Below are 16,636 nucleotides of genomic sequence, written 5' to 3'. Positions count from 1 at the left end.
CCTGCCATGTGGTTCCTCCCTCCCCCCCTCCTCCCTCCCCCTCACACCTTCCCTCCCCCCCACCTATTCCTCCCCCTCAGACCTTCCCCCCCCCCACCCCCACCTACAACATCTGTCCTCTCTGTCAATCCTAAAATAATTTTGAAAAGGCTATAGTCAACAAATATTTTAATTTTATGATAAATTCATGAAAGTTACTCATTTAAAAAACCACTCAAAAGTGTTTAGTTTTCAATAACTGTAAACAAACTAATGTAGGCGTCAACCGTACTTCACAGTATGTCAACAATATTTTATTATTTATTTATTTAACCTGATGTGATTAGGGCTGTAAGCCCCAACATCTACATCCACATTTACATTTACATGCATGTACATACACTGCAGGCCTTCATACGGTGCATAGCAGAGGGTATCCCATACTACTACTGGTCATTTCATTTCTTCCTCTCAGAAATAGAACGAGGAAAAAGCAGCTACCAATATACCTCCTTATGTGCCCTAATTTCTCGTATCTTATCTTCGTGGTTCTTACATGAAATGTATGTTGGCAGCAGTGAAAATATTCTGCAGTCAGCTTCAAATCCTGATTCTTTAAATTTTTGCATTAGTGTTCCTCGAAAAGAACGTCATTTTCCCTACAGGGATTCCTGTTTGAGTTCTGTAGCATCACTGTAACACTTGCATGTTGTTCAGACCTACTGGGAACAAATCAAGCTGCCTGCCTCTGAATTGCTTTGATGCCTTGCTTTAAAGTGACCTGGTACAGAGTCAAACATTCAAGCAGTACTCAAGAATAGATCACACCAGTGTTCTGTATGTAGTCTCCTTTGCTGATGAACCCCACTTTCCCAAAATTATCCCAATGAACCGAAGTTGACTTTTCATCTTCCCTACCACAATCCTCAGTTGTTAATTCCATTTCATATTGATTTTGTGATGTTACACCAAGATATTTAAATGATGTGACTGTATTAAGCAAGACAATAATAACGCTTTGTCTGAACATTATGGGTTTATTGTTCCTACTCTACCACACTGACTTAAATTTTTCTACATTTAGAGTTAGCTACCATTCATCACACCAACTAGAAATATTACCTAAGCTATCTTGTATCCTCCTACAGTCACTCAACTTCAACACCTTATCTTACACTACAGCATCATCAGCAAACAAACACACTGCTGCACAATGTCTTACATTAGACCAGGGTTTCACACATACAGTATGTATTACATCATAGTTACCTAAGAAATTATAGTTTTAATATGACAACTAGTATTGTTGTGTACCACTCAGTACACAACGGTAAGGAGAGGTGGGCTGCAGAGTGGTGCAGCAACTGCTGTCTTAGGAAAGATGGACAGGAGCAGAAAGGATTAGCGAAAAAGTTAACACAGGAAACAGAAGATTTACTTAACTTGTGTTCTTCTAAGCATGCAAAGACTCATTACAAATGATGCAGCAAGAAAACAGAGCCCAGTTCTCAATGTCAACAAGGAAGAGGCTCTCTACTTCAGCACGATTGATGGTGTCAGAGCTGTAACTAGGCGGCATCTGCATAACCTCACGTAGCAAAGAGGCTCGAAGTGTCAGTGGGTCATGTGGCTGCTGTCGACTGTCCTATATCGCGATGGCTGGGGGTGCTTGTGGCACGTAGCCGCTTGAGGCATAGTTCAGCAGGCGTGCTCCGTAGGGTCTGCCATATCCCATACGACCGCACTATCAGTTTCTGATGGAAACTTGCAGTTCTGTTGCAGCTTTACCACCCATATAGTGGTATTGATATGTGATACCACATTCCTCCCCTCACCCAGACCTCCTCACCATTGTCATGTAGTGTAGATGAGTGAACAGTGATTTGGGGGATGGGGGTGGGGGGGCTGGATGCAAGTGGCAATGAGGTGATTGGAGCCGAGACTGAGGCAGTTCCTGAGCTGCTGCTCATGCCTCAAGCCTGCCTGGGAACAGCAGCTGAAAAACAGGGCAGAGTGTGCACACCCACATCCAGAGGCGGAGCAGAAAATGAAGACAGAGGTACCTTGATGTCTGCAGTGGTACTCGAGATGGCATGTGGGACAGATCCTGGGAGGAGGGCCCATCACCCGATGACGGTGGCTGTCAAGATGGCGGCACCTGTGAAAGGACATCGGCTTCCATCAGCTCCAGGACACGACCAATGGCGAGGGGCCCGCAGGACCCAGATGCAGCAAGAGCTGCTGCATCCAGGCAGGCATGGAATCTGGAAGCACAAAGCCTGCAGCAGTATCCCACAGTTCACTTGGATGAATCTGATTCTCATGGCATCTCAGCAATCCTCTCTGTCTGTGCACGAGAAACATAGAACGTCCACACTGTACTCGCATTCGGGAGGATGACGGTTCAATCCCGCATCCAACCATCCTGATTTAAGTTTTCCATGATTTCCCTAAATCACTCCAGGCAAATGCCAGGATGGTTCCTTTGAAAGGGCACAGCCGAGTTCCTTCCCCGTCCTTCCCTAATCCGATGAGACCGATGACCTTGCTGTCTGGTCTCCTCCCCCAAACAATCCAATCCAATCCATAGAACGTCCGAGAAAACAGAAAACATACAATAGTACGTCGCTCTCAGCATCTCCTTCTGCCATACAGTCTGTAAAAGACCAAATCATTAGTGTGATACTTTGCTTGTCTGGGCGGAGTGGGCGCCACCCTCCAGGACAGGTGCAGCAACTGAAGCAAGGTGCAGTGACACTGTCCATTTAACAACTCTGCTAGTGATGGTCTGTCATGTGGCTCGGAGCGATAGAAACACAACAATAGCAGCAGAGCTTGATCCTGTGTGTGGGAGGCATGAATTTCGTCCATCTATTGCTTAAATGTTCATACAAAGCATTCAACTTCACTGTTGGATTGCGGATTGAATGGTGCACTCGTGATGCTGGCAGCATTGCAAAACTGTTCATACTCAGTGGGAACAAACTGAGGTCCATTGTCAGTCACAATCACTACAGGCAAACCCTCGAGGCAAAAGATTGACAACTAGGCCTGGGTTGTGGAATGAGCCATAGTAGAGTGCATAGGAACCACAAAGGGAAGTTTGCTTAAAGCATCAACAATGATGAGCCAACATATATTCCCGGAAGGACCTATGAAAACCAAATGCAGTCATTGCCAAGGTGCTTGAGGTTTGGGCCATGCAGAGAACAACTGAGGTGGAGTTGACTGATGTTCAGCACAGGCTTGGCACTGAAAAGTCATTGTTCAGTTTGTGCATCCAGACTGTGCCACTGCAATGATGTCATGATAACTGCTTGGTGTGAACAATGCCCCAGTGACCTTGGTGTAGCAAATGAAGCACATCAGGTTGTATGTTGTTGTGTTGTGATTGCATTGGATGAACACCTTGGCTATTGAGGACATGTCCTAAGTACTTATGTTCAGTCTGAAAAAGACACACATTTGTCTGTTACATTTGAGACCAGCTGCAGACAACACTTGAAACAGAATGCGAAGATTGACAATGGGTTCATCAGGAGTGCAGCTGAGATGACAGTGTCATCCAAATAATTCTAGCGAAAAGTAACTTTTTGCAGTCAGCTGCTATAGAAAGTGCTGAAATATGATTGGTGAGAAGCACTGCCTAATGGAAATCTCAAAAATTTGAAAAGACGCAGACGAGTATTAATGACAAAAACTTATTGCGACTGCTCAGTCAGAGGGGACGCCCACTGACTGGCAGTAATGGGTGCTACGACCCTACTGCCTTGCAAAGCAGTAAGTTCCTGAGCCACCTGTTCTCGGAAAGCATGAGGAATGAGACGAGCTCCAACAAAACGTGTCTATGCATTGTCCTTCATAGTGACATGGGAAACAAAATGGCTTTGTGTACACCCTCAGAAAACAAATCCTGAAATTCTACTCATAACTTAGCAACAATGCCCGAGGATCAAAGGAAGAAACAGTAAGTACATTGTCCTGAATCCTTAAACCAAAAAAATCAAAGAGTATAGACCAAATATATTAGTGCTGACATGGGTGGAAAGCACGGTAAATGTCACTGTGTTCATCAAATTTTGCAAAGTTGTAGGAAGCCTACAAGTGCGTAAGACAGGAACATCCTGGCTTTTATATATCATCTGTGTATGGTGTGATGTGCACAACTTAGGTGTGCCAAGCACATAATTAGTGCTATGGTTGAGCAAAGTCACTGAAGCTCCAGTGTCCAGTTGCAAACTGCCTGACTTCCCTGCAATAATGAGAGACACGAAAAGTTTTTTGTCCTCATGTAGGCTATTGCAGTGTTGTTATGCTCCAAAGATAATGTAGGGCTTTGAAAATGCACTACACTCTGTTTGTGCCCTAGATTTGCGTGAAGGAGTAGCAGAAGAGGGTGCCTCACATTTCTGTAAGCAGACTGACTGTAGATGGCCCTGTTTGCTGCAAAAAAACAGCAAGTCACTTCACACGAGGGGCAAGATCGGCAGTCATGTGCCATATTACAGTGAGGGCATGACTTCACACTTTGTGCTGGATGTGACACATGTTAACGCGAGAACTGTGGCTGTTACTGGCTGGGCCACTGTGTGTGAGCTGGTTGTGAGGTCTGTTTGTAATGGCTATCTACAAAACAAACAGGCAGTAAAACTGTCTGCTGCACTTTTGCAGGAATGCTGATAGTCTAGAATTGGCAGAATCTGTTCCTGAATTTGAGAGTCAGCGATATTGTGTATCATGGTGTCATGAACCATTGTATCACTGTAATATTTGACACAGTCACATTTGAATCTTCACTGTCTAGTAAAGCCTTGCAGTTCAGTCACCCGCTGACAGTGTGTCTGTCCTTGTTGTTTACATAACCTAAGGAATTTGTAACGTGCATCCGCCACTTGAATCCTCTCCTCTGTAAGCACCTTCTGGGCACAAACAGGAAAAAGTCTAGCGCAAAGCCTCTTGTCACTCCCACCTTGGCCAAGAAATGAGTGTGTTGGTCAGTACCTTGTATGTGATGCACTGTGATGTGCGTGTAGAACTGTGCAAGGTATTCTGTCCAGTCTTACCTCGTCTCATCAAACTAACGAAATGGCGGTGCATATGCAGGCGGTGGCGCTGCCATTGAGTCCAATGTCTTGTGTGAGGTCATCACTTCAAGTAGCTGCACCTTTTGTTGACTCTTGAGACTGAATAAACTCAGTTAGATCAACAGCAGGCAGTGCAAAAGGCGAATTCGGCCAAGTAGGGATATTAACTGAGTGACACACAGAATAACAAGACAAATAAGCACAGAGAAAGCAGAAAGGAATGCTAAAGCAGCAGCCATGGAACCTAGAATATGAAGGGTCCAAGCAAGGCAAACACTGGGGACAGAAGACAAGCAACAACGGCAGAAAATAACAAAAAAAGACAACAGAATGGGAAAAAGTGAACTTCAAGACTGTAAAATGGTCACGTATAGGCAGCATGACTTGTCGCCAGGCATGTTGTCTACAACTTCATACACAATGGTAAATAGAGGTGTGCTACAGTACCTTGCTGTCGTCATAGGAAAGCTGGGCAGGAGCAGAAATGATTAGTGAATAAGTTAACACAATAAACAAAAGATTTATGCAACTTGTATTTGTTCAAGCATATATAGACTCATTACAAATGATGCAGCAAGAGAGTGTCCAGCTCTCGCTGTCAGCAAGGAAGAGGATTGGTACAGAGCCGCTGGAGGCATGGCTCAGAGGGTGTGCTGCATTGGGTCTGCTGTATTCTGCATGATTGCTGTCGGTGTCAGACAGAAACTTTCAGTTCCATTGCCAACTTTGACACCTGTGGGATGGTGTCGATATGTGATACCACAACTATTAAAATGGTGTGTGTGTGTGTGTGTGTGTGTGTGTGTGTGTGTGTGTGTGTGTGTGTGTGTCTGAAGTGGCAATGTGAGTAAATTATACTAACTATGAACTAAAGAAATTAATGCTGGCATTATTTGTACTACTGCAGCTAAGGCCAGTATTGACAGTAGGGCTTTGAGGTGACGATCTCCTTCATTCAGAGTAATGGATGTCTTCCTAAGAACATAGTGAAATTACGGGATAAAAGCACTTCTCTGCATACATGGCACACTGAAATTTTACCCTCAGGGGGCTCAGCATTTAGTTGGTGGGTACGGGCTTGGCGACCCCGGGGTCCGTGAGCTGGGGACTGGGAAGCGCCACCAGTCCTCAATACCATAAGCTCTGAGCGTGCTTAAATGACCACCGTAAGGCGCAATGGTGGAATTTTGTATGGTACAGAGCCCGGGGATCTTGGCTTAACTGCCTGGGTTGCGAGGATGGTATAAACCTCTATAGAAAACCCCTCAATCTCAAGGTGTGCTGCGCGCCGAGGAGACGCATGGCTGTTGAGGTAGAACAGTTGCTAGCAGGCGACACCTGAGGAACCTGCCGCCCCCCGATTGTATTAGGCTTACCCAGGCAAGCGGGGCTCTGTCTGGGTGGACATTCCTTTCCCTAGCTGCTCGTGGGAAAGAAATACGAATAGTGCACAAGCATGAGTCTCTAAGAAAGGAAAGTTCAATGCTTTAAAGTATGACCCCCAATCGTTCCCTTTCCTGCTCACACCAGGGGAGGAATGGCGGTCTAAATTACCTGGTGAGACGTATTCTCCTCGATTTCTGGTTTGCAGCCGAACAGATGGGGACTCATTTCTGACCGCCAAGCCTCAGTTTTTTGTGGAAAATTTAGAGGACAAGTTTGGAGAAGTTGAGGGCATGTCTAAAATGAGGTCTGGAGCAGTCCTCGTACAGACAGCATCCCCAGCACAGTCACGGGCATTGCTTGCTTGTTACAAGCTCGGTGATGTTGCAGTCTCCATTATGCCTCATAAGAGCCTCAATATGGTTCAGGGACTTATTTTTCGTTGTGACCTGTTGTTGCAGTCTGATGACGAGCTCCGTGCAAATCTGGAAAGCTGCGGTGTCCACTTTGTACGACGTGTCTTCAGAGGATCTAAAGATAGTAGGGTCGCCACCGGGGCCTTCATCTTCTTTTGAGGGTGACACCCTGCCGGAGAAGGTCAAGGTGATGGTATATCGATGTGATGGTAAGCCTTACGTCCCTCCTCCCATACACTGCTTTCAGTGCTGGAGGTTTGGGCATATGTCATCAAGATGTGATGTCAACCCTACCTGTCGGGATTGTGGAATTGCCTCCCACCCCAACGTCCCATGTTCGCCACCCCCCTGTTTGTGTCAACTGCGGACAGAAACATTCACCTTGCTCGTCAGACTGCGCGGTTTATCAAAAACAATGGAAGATTATGGAGTATAATACCTTGGACAGGCTCACTTACACAGAGGCTAAATGCAAGTACGACCAACTTCACCCTGTGCACATTTCATCGACGTATGCTGCAGCAGCTTTGATGTCACCATCCCTGGTGATGAGCCCGGAAGCTCAGCCACTTTTTGTAGGCCCTCCAGCCCGGCCGTCTATTCCTGCCCCCCCTGGTAGTTGGGGGAACGCCCTCTTCTGTTGCTCCCCTGTTTTCAACATAGGAGTAACAACCCCTCCTTCTTTGGGGACTTCCATCCCCACCTCTGAGCCAGAGAAGTGCCCACCTCCTCCGGCTCCCCTCGCTCGGAAGGGATCGCTTGGTGCCGTCCCTTCCATGGTAACTGCCCCTCCAGATGTCAGCCAGTGGCTGAAAAAGCCACCACCTGAGGGCCGTAGGGCTTCCAGGTCTTCCTCGGTCCATGAGACTGGGTCGGAAAAGCCCACTCAGCCTGATAAACCAAAGGACAAGCGGGACCCTACCAAAAAGAAGGAAAAGCAAAAGGAGGAGGTCATAGAGACAGAAAAGGAGTTCATCACTGCACCTGAAGACGATGTGGTGCATCTAGCGGCCACTCAGGAGCTACATGTTGCTCGACCCGCAGCTCCTATGGAAGTTGATGAGGCTACTTTGCAATTGTTGGTGGCGAGCGCTTCTAAGGTGTGACCTATCCCCCCACCCCCCTGTTTTTTCATGTCTTCACAGTCGGATACCATTATCCTTCAATGGAATTGCCGTGGTTTTTTCCACCGCCTTGCTGATTTGAAACAGCTTTTGTGCCGCTTCCCTGGCCCTGCAGGAAACCTGGGTTCCTGTTCAGCAGACCCCCTCCCTCTGTGGCTACCAGGGTTACTATAAGAACCACATAGAATACGACAGGGTGTCTGGTGGTGTCTGTGTTTATGTTATTGCCACTGTTCCTAGTGCCCCAGTGCCAATTCACATGGCTCTCGAGGCTGTGGCTGTTAGAATCCGGGCAGGAATGGATCTTATTATCTGTTCCCTCTACCTTCACTCGGATGAGGTTGTCCCTCTTGCTGACCCCTAGCTGTCTTGTTCGCCCAGCTCCCCCCACCATTCCTCCTTTTGGGGGATTTTAATGCCTACCACCCTTTATGGGGTGGGTGCTACGGTCGCAGGTTCGAATCCTGCCTCAGGCATGGATGTGTGTGATGTCCTTAGGTTAGTTAGGTTTAAGTAGTTCTAAGTTCTAGGGGACTGATGACCACAGTAGTTAAATCCCATAGTGCTCAGAGCCATTATGGGGCGGGGACCAGATCTCGGGCCAGGGTAGGAACGTTGAGGCTCTCTTGGCACAGCAGGACATTTGCCTTCTTAACACTAGTGCTCCCACATATTTTAGCTGGACTCATGGCACATACTCGGCCATTGACCTCTCTCTTAGTAGCCCAGGTCTTCTTCCATACCTCAGTTGGAGGTTCCACAACGACCTCAGTGGTAGCGACCACTTTCCTATCCTGGTTTCTCTTCTTCAATCCCAGCGCCCTGACCAGCTGCCATGGTGGTCTCTTCGTGGAGCTGATTGGGCAGCCTACACCTCAGCTACTATGGCCATTGCTCCGCTTCCTGGTGACATTGATTTGGCAGTGTACGAGGTCACTATGACCATTGTTTCTGCAGTTGACTCAGCTGTCCCCTGTTCTTCAAGTACCCTAAGGCGTAAGTCAGTCCGTTCTAAGACACCAGAGATTGCAGAAGCTATCGGGGACCGCTGGCAAGCCCTGCAACAACACCAGCGTCATCCTTCTCTAGAGAATCTGGTTGCCTTTAAATGGCTGTGGGCCCAGGCTCGGCGATTAATCCGGCGGAGCAAACAGGACTGCTGGGGATGATATGTTGCCACCATAGGTTCTCGCACCTCCTCATCTCAGGTGTGGTCGCGGGTTCGGCACATTTTTGGCATTCGCCCTCGTGCGTCTGTCCCTTACCCTACTTTTCGGGGTACTTTGTACTCCCCAATCGCCATCGCCGAACATCTGGCAGAGTACTTCGCTCGTAGTTCCATGACAGCAGGCTACAGCGCAGAATTCCGCGCCATTAAAGAGCAGGCTGAGCGTACACAGTTGTTGTTTCGCACCAACCGTTGGGAACTATACAACACCCTGTTTAGTGAATGGCAGTTCGAAAGTGCCCTTACAGCTTGCCCCGATGCCTCTCCAGGTCCAGACCGAATTCACAACCAGTTTCATCTCCATCTCTCGGCACACTGTCAGGGTGAATTACTCGTCCTGTTTAACTGCATATGGACGGAGGGCGTTTTCCCAACTCATTGGCAGGATAGCGTTACCATCCCGGTGCTGAAACCTGGTGCAGATTCGCTGGTGGTTGATAGCTATCGCCCTATCAGCCTTACCAACGTTATGTGCAAACTCCTGGAAAGGATGGTGAGTTGGCGGCTCATGTGGATCCTCGAAGCTCGGGGCCTCCTGGCCCAGCAACAGGGGGGCTTCCATCAGGGCTGCTCAGCGATCGACAATTTAGTCTCGCTAGAGTCGGCTATTCGTGCAGCTTTTACTTGGCGAGAACATCTAGTTGCTGTTTTCTTTGATCTTCGGAAGGCGTATGATACCACCTGGCGCCATCATATCCTTGCTACGCTGCACGAATGGCGCTTTCAGGGTCCATTTCCGATTTTTCTATGGAATTTTCCCTCCAATCGCTCCTTTCGGTTTAGAGTTGGCACTTATTTTAGCTCTTCTCATATTCAGGAGAATGGTGTCCTGCAGGGCTCGGTTCTCAGTGTTCCCCTCATTTTGGTGGCGATTAATGGTCTTGCGGCTGCGGTGGGGTCATCGGTCTGTTCCTCTCTATATGCCAATGACTTTTGTCTTTATTATAGTTCCCCAAGCATCAGTGTCTCTGAACGGCGGCTGCAGGGAGCTATCCGTAAGACACATTTTTGGGCATCCAACCATGGTTTTCAGTTCTCAGCCTCTAAGACCCGAGTGATGCATTTCTGTTGTCGTCGAACGGTCCATCTCCATCCAGAGCTCTACCTTGCCAATGAACTCCTTCGTATTGAGGAGACATCGCTTTCTTGGCATGCTGTTTGATGCTCAGCTCACTTGGACCTCTCATCTTCGCGAGCTTAAACAACGGTGCTGGCGGCACCTCAACATACTTCGCTGCTTCAGCCACACAGTTTGGGGGGCTGCACGAACAACCCTCCTACAGCTCTATAAGACCTTAGTCCAGTCCCGTCTCAACTACGGGAGCATGGTGTATGACTCAGCAGCACCTTCAATGTTGCAGATCCTCAAGGTGATTCTCCATTGTGGCGTCACACTGGCAACAGGTGCCTTCCACACTAGTCCGGTGACTAGCCTTCTTGTAGAAGCTGGAATCCCTCCCCTACGATTCCGCTGACAACAGTTGCTTGCGTCATACATCCCACCACGTCCACACCTCGCCCGACCACCCAAACCACAGGCTCCTTTTTCCATTGTCTGCACTCCCCTCCCCACGACGGCGGCCTATGTCGGGTCTCCCGATCGCAGTCCGCATTTGTTCCCTTCTCTCGTCACTAGAGCCCTTTCCACTTCCTCCATCCTTCCGGCCCTCTTCCTCTACCCCCTTGGTCCCTCCCTCACTTGAGGCTTTGCTTGGATTTGTCCTGCGACTCCAAGTCCTCCGTTCCACCTGCCAGTCTTCGTCAACAATTGATGGCTCTTGCCTCGTTTCGTGGTGTAGATGTAGTCTACACCGATGGTTCTGTGGTCGATGGGCACACTGGGTTTGCTTTCATCCACAGCGACTACGTTGAGCAGCATTCCCTGCCTTGTGGGAGCAGTGTTTTCACTGCGGAGCTGGTTGCTCTTTATTGTGCACTCGATTCCCTTTCCTCCTGCCCTGGGGAGCATTTGTCATATGCAGTGATTCCCTGAGTGGATTGAAAGCACTCGACCAGTGTTATTCTCGGGACCCCAAGCCACATTGACATTCCAGGAAACGAATGTGTCTATCGGTTGGCCAAGCAGGCCACCACTTCGCCACCCCTGGAGCTTGGTCTTGTGGAAAGAGACCTCCGGTCAGCCCTACATCGCAAGGTCCACGATGTCTGGAGCTCTGAATGGTCTGTCTTGAACATGCCAAATAAGCTCCGCATGGTAAAGTCATCCATGGCCGTATGGAACTCATCCTTGAGGAGCACGCGTAGGGACTAAATTGTTCTCTGCCTTCTCTGAATTGGACATACGCGGTTGACCCACAGCTATCTCCTTCGCTGTGGGAACCTGCCCAAGTGTCGCTGTGATGCAGGGCTGACAGTGGTCCATCTTCTGATGGACTGCACCCTTTTAGCCCCCTTGCGGCTGTCCTTTAATTTACCAGCTGCACTTCCTTTAATACTAGGTGATGATGCCTCTATAGCTGCCTCAGTTTTACGTTTTATCCGTGCAGCTGGGTTTTATCACTCACTCTAGTGTGGGCGCTCTCGCATTATTTCTCAGGCTACACCCACTCGGGCGACTTTTAATTGTGACATGGATACCAAAATAGTGTCTTTTATGGTAACAAGTTGTGTTGGTACCTCTATCAACGCTTTACAGCTGGAGGTTCTTCGTTTGTAGTTGAGTGGTTGACCTTTTACCTGATCCATAAACCACTGTAGTCTGTTTTACTCTAGTCAGCTATTTGCTCTGCTCCTTTTAAGTGTCCTTTATTTTGTGTTATTGCGGTGTTCATTTTAGCTCTGTACCCCTTGGTGTTCCCTCCCTCTGGGTGCAGAGGTTACGCTTTTACTGTATAGGCCTTTTACAAGTATGTCTGTTTGGAACAGGGGACTGATGACCTCGATGTTTAGCCCCCATCAAACCCCAAAACCAACCAACCAACACTGAATTTTTGTGTAATGAGAGATGACACTGAATAATTTTAATGATACATTTATGTTATATATGTGGGGTGATTTTGGTAAGCGGGGGAAATAACACCTGAGAGGATAAGGGGCAAAAAAGATCAAACTGTCATATGGCTGTAAATGCATTCTGAGGCAGGTAAACCGACATCAAACCATCCTTAGACTGACACAGCACTGCATTGTTTCATGACCTATAACCATATAGTTGTCTGTCTGATCATCCTGATGTACTAACCTGTTGCTAATAACACCATTTGAACAATTCTCCCTGGCCACCCTTTATCAGTAATTTTCAAATGGCATTCACAAATTCACTTGCCCAGAAATTTCTCTATAAAGCATCTGTAAAAGGAGATATTTATCCATGAACTGCTTCTGCAAGAAGATATTCTTCTAGAAATGATGGGGAAAAAAAGACTGCACAAGAAATTGTTTGTTTTCTGCATATTTTGCATCCATGGTAATGGAAGAGAGTGGATGGAGCTGAGTTACTTACTTAACATTTACTGTGAAGTTGGTGCTACTGATGAGAGGTTATTCCACCCAAGGATGTGTGAAGTGGCAAGAGTACAAGAGGAGTTTGTTGGCATAAAATGAACTCTGACTCAGAAAATACTTTAAAAACAGACTTGATCATACACAGTTGTTATTTTTCCATTTATTTGTATGGTTATTGTAGCCAGGCCCAATCCTGTACCATCCTTTTTTTCACCTGGTGTCCTGTGGTAATACATTGGACTTTTGTTTAAAGATATTGCTGTTGTGTCCACAGCTATTAATAGTTATTTTTCCTTAGTAACAGTAGAATTTTCCAAAGATTGTTTGTAGTTTCCTACTGTTAATGTGAGTTCCGTTACATGTGCTGTTTCAGAAAGGGCTGCGACATCTGAGGAGGTGATAAAAATACCATGTGTTGTGGAAGAACCTGGAGTTAGATACCCCCTGGATGTTTGGTTCCTCATAGCAGATTACATTGTTCCTGAAAGTGTGGGGAAATTTGCCAGAATATGTAAAGATTCTCTGCATGTCACTTACACTGCCATCTTTTGGTGCAAATTGTTCAAGAGGTAAGCCATTCTGTTTAAATCGTGGATTAAGCTGTTTTTGAGTTATATAGTGCACTGAATCATAACTATGAAAAGGATAGTGTATTTGGTAGACATTTGGAATATCTTCTACAGATGGCATGATTAAAAAAAGGAGCTTCTCATATCACTATAAGTAACTGAAAAACCAGAAGGTATTTCTACATGTTTTATGCACAACAGAACATAATTTGGAAATGAGAGAAACTGAACTGTTGCACCGCAATGGTAACAAGTCTGTATCATATTACTTTTGGCATAATACAAGGATAGGAGGAGTGACTATATACACAAAAAATGAAATGATGTACCATTTTGGCCAATGGCCTTTGTCAACAATACAAAACACACACACACACACACACACACACACACACACACACACACACACACACACACACATGACTGGAGTCTCCGGCAACTGAAATCATACTGTGAGCAGCAGCACCAGACTGTTGCTACTGCTCGCTGTATAGCAAAGCATGACAGTGATATTGCAGACGAGCTCCTACAAAGTCTTGACACTGCTAGAAGAGTATGATGCTGTAGATGGTAGAAAATGTAAACTTCAGACATTGAAGTAGAAAGGTGTGGAGTCCTATGCATCAGCTTGGCGGAGCCTCCAATAAACATGATAAAGCACCTGGTATGGATAATATAAACCCAGAATTTCTGATAAACATGGGTAATGGTGGAAAAAAATGGCTGGTCCGCTTCTTCTCCAACACCCTAGATATTGGATCACTGCCCAATGACCTAAAGACAACAGAAATAGTGGCAATTTTGAAACCAGGTAAACCAGCTGACCATCCTCAAAGCTTCAAACCAGTTCCCCTTTTGAGCTGTACTTATAAACTCTTGGAGAGGCTAATCTATAATAGAATTAGCAGCTTCATTCTGGAACATATCCCAGCTGATCAAGCAGGTTTCTGGCCACAGAGAAGTTGCTGCGACCAGGTACTGGCCCTAATGTGTTTCATAGAGACTGGTTTCTAAGAAAACGTGAAGACATCTGTCGCATTCGTGGACCTAACCACAGCATATGTCACAGCCTGGAGAGAATGGATGATATACAAATAACTAAAAACAGTCCGATGCAGAAAAACTGTATCTCTCATCAACACCATGATAAACAATAGATATTTCCGTGTTTACTTGGGAGAAAATGTGAGCAAGGAGAGGAAATTAAGCAATGGTCTACCACAGGGCTCCGTCTTACTCCCTCTGTTATTCAACCTATATATCTCCGATTTCCCCAATACCAGGTCAACAAAATTCTGCTATGTGGATGATATTGCTCTTGCATGTAGATCCAAGGATCTTGGATGAGTGGAGACAATTCTTACAGAAGATCTATCCGTTATGAGTGCATGTTTTAGAAAGTGGTGACTTAAACCCAGTACAAGTAAAACTGAAGTATGTTCAGTCCATCTGACAAGCAAGCAATCTAACATGGAACTCAGAGTGAAACTTAATGGAAACACTCTTTGTCATAACAGGTACCCTAAGTACCTTGATGTTACCCTTGACAGCATCCTTTCATATAGAAAACATCTTGTAAATACTGCTTCCAAGATTAAAACTCATAACAGTATTATTCAAAAACTGTGTGGAGTGACATGGGGAGCTTCAGCAGATACCTTGTGCACATCGTCCATTGTGCTCGTCTTCTCAACAGCCAAGTATTGTGCCCCGGTGTGGCTAAACAGCTGCCACACCAAATTGATCAACATCCAGTTGAACCATACTATGTGGTTAATAACTGGGGCAATCACACCAACAACTGTTTATTGGCTTCCTCTGCTGAGCAACATCTATCCACCCGCAATCCTCAGAAGTGAGGCCTTGCTTAATGAATACACAAGCTACAGGAGAACCTGGAATTACCCATGCAGGAAGACATACCAGATTTACAATGAAATAGACTCTGTTCCAGAAACCCACCATTACAACAAGCACAACAGCTAGATGCCAGTAATACCTGGGTGACAGACCTGTGGGATCAGAGCTGTCAGCTTATTGAAAATCCTGAAGAGCGTGAATGGTTCCAAAAGTATAACTGAAAATCCTGAAGAGCATGAATGATTCCAAAAGTATAACTGTGATACTGCTGGCACAGAACTCGACAGGAAACTGTGGGTCAAATTGAACAGAGCTCACACTGGGCATGGCCGATGCACAGACTATTTTTACAAATGGGGTGCTATAGTCTCCGGTTTGTGGCTGTCGGGTTCTGAACCAGATAGTCAAGCACATTAGAGGTGAATGCCCCTTGTGTTCCTACCAGGGGAGTTGGAGCAACCTCATGAAAGCTGATGATACAGCTCTTATATGGATTAGGAAACTAGATCTTGACATTTAGTTAGTTTTACATGTAGTATTGTATTTTCATATTCCTGTTATATATAGTATTACTAATGTCATATACCTGCAATTTTAAGCTCCATGTGAGCCATACAAATAAATAAAATAAAATAAAATAAAATAAAAAGTACTGAACTGAGCAGCTGTTTTAGTAATTTTTGTTTGTAATAGATCTGGGAAAGTACAAAAAAGTAATTCTGATAGAGTATCTGCACCCACCTGGAAATGTTTTAAATGTCATCAGCTAGTTAGATTATTAGTAAGACTCAGTAGAAAAAACTGGGGACGGGGGTGGGCGGGGTGGGGGGGGTGGGGTGGGGAGTGAGTGAGAGAGAGAGAGAGAGAGAGAGAGAGAGAGAGAGGGGGGGGAGTGTGTGTGTGTGTGTGTGTGTGTGTGTGTGTGTGTGTGTGTGTGTGTGTGTGTGTTGGGGGAGGGGGCATTTCAATGATGATTTCATCATACCAGATATTGCTGATTGATGGCACATACAGCTACTGATGCCCAGCTATAACTTACTCCCCCCGCCAGTAGCATTACCAGCAAGAATAGGACGACATAGCAAAAGAGCAGTTAATACCTAAATTTGCCTTCCATGAAATTAAGAGTTCCGTGATAAATTATTTGTGTGAACAGATGGTAAAGTTGCAGCGATAAAGCATTCCCATCAAACAGGTTTAGCTAAGAAGGGAAAAATAAAATTTCGCAGACTCATAAATGCCCATTTAGTCACACTATTCACTGGGTTGTTCTGGGCAAAAAATGGGAAGAAGCTTATCAAGAGTGCACAGTAGATAACAAACTTAATTCTTAAGAATTTTCTTACACAATGAATCTAATTTTCCCTTGAAGTTGGCCAGGAAAGCTGAGAAAAATGATGGCTAACACCTGGGTCAAAATATCGTATGCCAGGAATATAAAACTGCAAAGATCTTCACCATGTTATCCAAAAGGCAAAAATCATACAGAAAAATATCAGACATCTAAGAACAGTGCAGAGACATTCTG

The 16,636-nt window shown here is 45.9% G+C and overlaps 1 protein-coding gene across 2 annotated transcripts in view; it reads left to right on the top strand.

Annotated features, from left to right (window-relative positions):
- LOC124721753 (transmembrane protein 183-like) overlaps window positions 1-16,636 on the top strand; it is a 253,251-nt gene that overhangs the window by 121,481 nt on the left and 115,134 nt on the right. For both annotated transcript variants that reach the window (XM_047246854.1, XM_047246855.1), the window contains exon 5: window positions 13,053-13,248. In XM_047246854.1, coding sequence (XP_047102810.1) covers window positions 13,053-13,248 — 196 coding nt within the window. The remainder of the gene's footprint in view (window positions 1-13,052; window positions 13,249-16,636) is intronic.

Source organism: Schistocerca piceifrons, chromosome X, assembly GCF_021461385.2.
Source record: "Schistocerca piceifrons isolate TAMUIC-IGC-003096 chromosome X, iqSchPice1.1, whole genome shotgun sequence".
NCBI classification, from domain to species: domain Eukaryota; kingdom Metazoa; phylum Arthropoda; class Insecta; order Orthoptera; family Acrididae; genus Schistocerca; species Schistocerca piceifrons.
This window is presented reverse-complemented; position numbering and strand designations above follow the sequence as displayed.